General features: G+C 35.4%; 1 protein-coding gene across 1 annotated transcript in view; it reads left to right on the top strand.

The window, feature by feature from the left end:
• Positions 1-3,177, top strand: part of COQ3 (coenzyme Q3 methyltransferase) — a 25,062-nt gene that overhangs the window by 13,664 nt on the left and 8,221 nt on the right. Inside the window, exons 3-4 of the mRNA XM_011973671.1 lie at positions 287-439; positions 2,716-2,815. Of these exons, the coding sequence (XP_011829061.1) occupies positions 287-439; positions 2,716-2,815 (253 nt within the window). The remainder of the gene's footprint in view (positions 1-286; positions 440-2,715; positions 2,816-3,177) is intronic.

Below are 3,177 nucleotides of genomic sequence, written 5' to 3'. Positions count from 1 at the left end.
TATTATTATTATTATTATTATTATTATTATTAGAAGGCTAAGTTTTATAAAGTTTTGTTTTGAATTGAAACTTACTTGGAAAGTAATTTTGTTTCATCTGTGAATATATATATTTATAAGCAGTGTGATTATAAGAAAACTTGGTTTTAAGCATCAATATTGAGCAATATACAGATTTAGAATATAATAAATTATAAATAAGACTATCTTTCTACATGATATATCCCACGTTAAACATTTCTTCAAAACAGCAGTATTTGCCTGGTTCTTTGTTTTCACCTCTTAGGTACCGTTGGGCGAGACTGTACAGTACTTCCCAAACCACTGTCGACAGCGGTGAGGTAAAAACCTTCTTGGCCCTGGCTCACAAATGGTGGGATGAGCAAGGAATATATGCACCTCTTCATTCCATGAATGACCTGAGGGTGCCATTTATTAGGTAACATTCCAGAAACTCTAAGTCTTTTTAAATGGAACTTTTAAAGAATTCATATTTCACATTTCTTTTTCTCTTAGTTTATACCTAGTTAAAAATGCTGCACATTAAGTTTGCTTTGGAAATTAGGGAGATTCTTTTCAGTTACCGCTGTTTGAAACCATTAATTTTTAATAATATCATGCAAGGTCTAGGCTGCTTTCATAGCTTAAGTTGAAGCCTATTTGTACATTATCAAGTTAATTACAATTAAGTTCTTATAAAAGTAAACTAGGGTCTTATGGCATCAAGGCCATTTTATTTTATTTTATTATTTTATTTATTTATTTATTTATTTATTTATTTATTTTTAAGATGGACTCTCGCTTGTGTCACCCAGGCAGGAGTGCGATGTCACGATCTTGGCTCACTGCAACCTCCACCTCCTGGATTCAAGCGATTCTCCTGCCTCAGCCTCCTGAGTAGCTGGGATTACAGGCATCTGCTACCATGCCCAGCTAATTTTTGTATTTTTCGTAGAGACAGGGTTTCACCATGTTGGCCAGGCTGATCTCAAGCTCCTGACCTCAGGTGATCCACCCGCCTCAGCCTTCCAAAGTGCTAGGATTACAGGCATGAGACACTATGCCTGGCACAAGGCCATTTTATAACTACAGACCTACTGTGGCTAAACTGACTTAGGCAGTTCTGGTAAAGTTTGATTCAACAATTTTTTTTGAGAACTTACCTCATACAGAGCTCAGGGACTAGACTGTAAAAGACTCTAAGATGAATGAAACATAATCTATGTGCTTCAGGAACTTATAGGTTGCTGTGGGAGTTAAGAAAAGGCAAGAGTTCATCAGGGCTTACATTTAAGAAATTGTTCATTTGTTCTTCTGTCCATTTATGTATTCATCAAACAATTTTGGGCAAAGCACTGTAACAGACACAGAATATCTGACTCAGACTTTGCCCTCAAGGAACTTCCTGGTTGGTTTTTGTTGGTTCATCCAGAATCAATGTAGCAAAAAGAGAAACACTGGCGTCCTTTAATACCACTGACTTTGTGGATCACTGCAACAAATCGTAAAGCAAAGAAAAACAGAAATGTCATTTTTGTAAGCTAGAACACTGGTTCTCAAAGTGTAGGCCCTGGACAGTGACATTAGTTCCCCTAGGAACTCATTAGAAATGCAAATTATCATGTGTCATCAGGGACCTACTGCTCTGTGGAGGGGTCAGAACTCCATTTTAAGCAAACTTTTTACATGATTCTGATGTATACCAAGTTTGAGAATTACTCTATTCAAACTGCTGAGACACCTTTAACTAGACATCACACATAATAACCCAGGGCAGTGCAAGCTATGGTTAAAAGTTTAGATTTTATTTTGAGTATAATTAGAACCCATCAAAGGAAAGTGGTATGATCTAAATTATGATGTAAAGGAGTCATTTTAGCTGCTGTTTAAAGAATGGAACGGACTTCATTTGAAATGGGTCTTTTCTGTATAACTTTCCAGAATGCTCTACTTAACCACTATCCATGTTATTCTTCGAATTCAATTAATTTTAATGGTAATAGAAGATACCTTAAGATATCCTCATTATGAATAATGCTTATTTTAATATAAGTATAATTAAAATTTATGCATAATCCTCTCTCTATATATATGTTTAGTTTACAATACTGTTAGGTGTATATATACTTGTGTGTATATGTATGTATACCTATGTTTGTATAGGTAAAGTATTACTGTGATTATCTTAGAAGTAAGTTTACTTGATTTAGATGCCGGTTTACATGCTCATACATGAAAACACCACTCACCGAGAAAATTAAAAGACATTTTATTTCAAAGGGAATATAGACAAATTCTGAAAATTAGGTCTCCCATCTGCTTTTTCTAAGCTCTGTAAAATAACCTATTTGCTGCTGACATGAAATGGGTCTAGCACGTATTGACAGCAAAGTCAAAACATGCATCATGATATCTCAAGCAATTGAAATTAGGTTAATCTAGATTATTTCAAAAATTTTTCCTTATATTATTACTAAAACAGTAATTAAGTCATAATTACTACTAGATTATTTCAGACCTTTAAGCCTCCTGCTTCTTATTATTGAAAATGTTTTATAAATTAAATGTCGCTTAATGTTGAAAGATCTAGTTGTCAAAAATATAAATAATGTATTTAAATGGAGGTTAATAGTTCCTTGAAACTGCATACCTTTTTGACTTTTCATTGATAAAATTAATTATTTGTTTTGGTGTGTTTTGAATTTTTTAAAAAAGAGACAATCTTCTGAAAACAATTCCTAATCACCAGCCAGGAAAACCTTTGTTTGGGATGAAGATTCTTGACGTTGGCTGTGGTGGTGGGCTGTTAACTGAAGTAAGTGATAGCTTTCCTGCCATTTTTAACTGGGGGAAAAAAATTAAGAAGTAGACTTCTGCCTCATTTATTCTTTCAACAAATAATATTATTCATTAAAAAAAGAAATGCATGTTGGGAGGCCGGGGTGGGTGGATCACCTGAGGTCAGGAGTTCGAGAACAGCCTGGCCAACATGGCGAAACCCTGTCTCTACTAAAAATACAAAGATTAGCTGGGCGTGGTAGCGGGCACCTGTAATCCCAGCTACTCAGGAGGCTGAGGCAGCAGAATCGCTTGAACCCGGGAGGCAGAGGTTGCAGTGAGCTGAGATCGCGCCACTGCACTCTAGCCTGGGCAACAAAGAGAGACTCTGTCAAAAAA

Source organism: Mandrillus leucophaeus, unplaced genomic scaffold (genome assembly GCF_000951045.1).
Source record: "Mandrillus leucophaeus isolate KB7577 unplaced genomic scaffold, Mleu.le_1.0 Scaffold1392, whole genome shotgun sequence".
Lineage (NCBI taxonomy): Eukaryota > Metazoa > Chordata > Mammalia > Primates > Cercopithecidae > Mandrillus > Mandrillus leucophaeus.
Note: the sequence above shows the minus strand (reverse complement) of the source record. Positions and strands in the feature narration are given on the sequence as shown.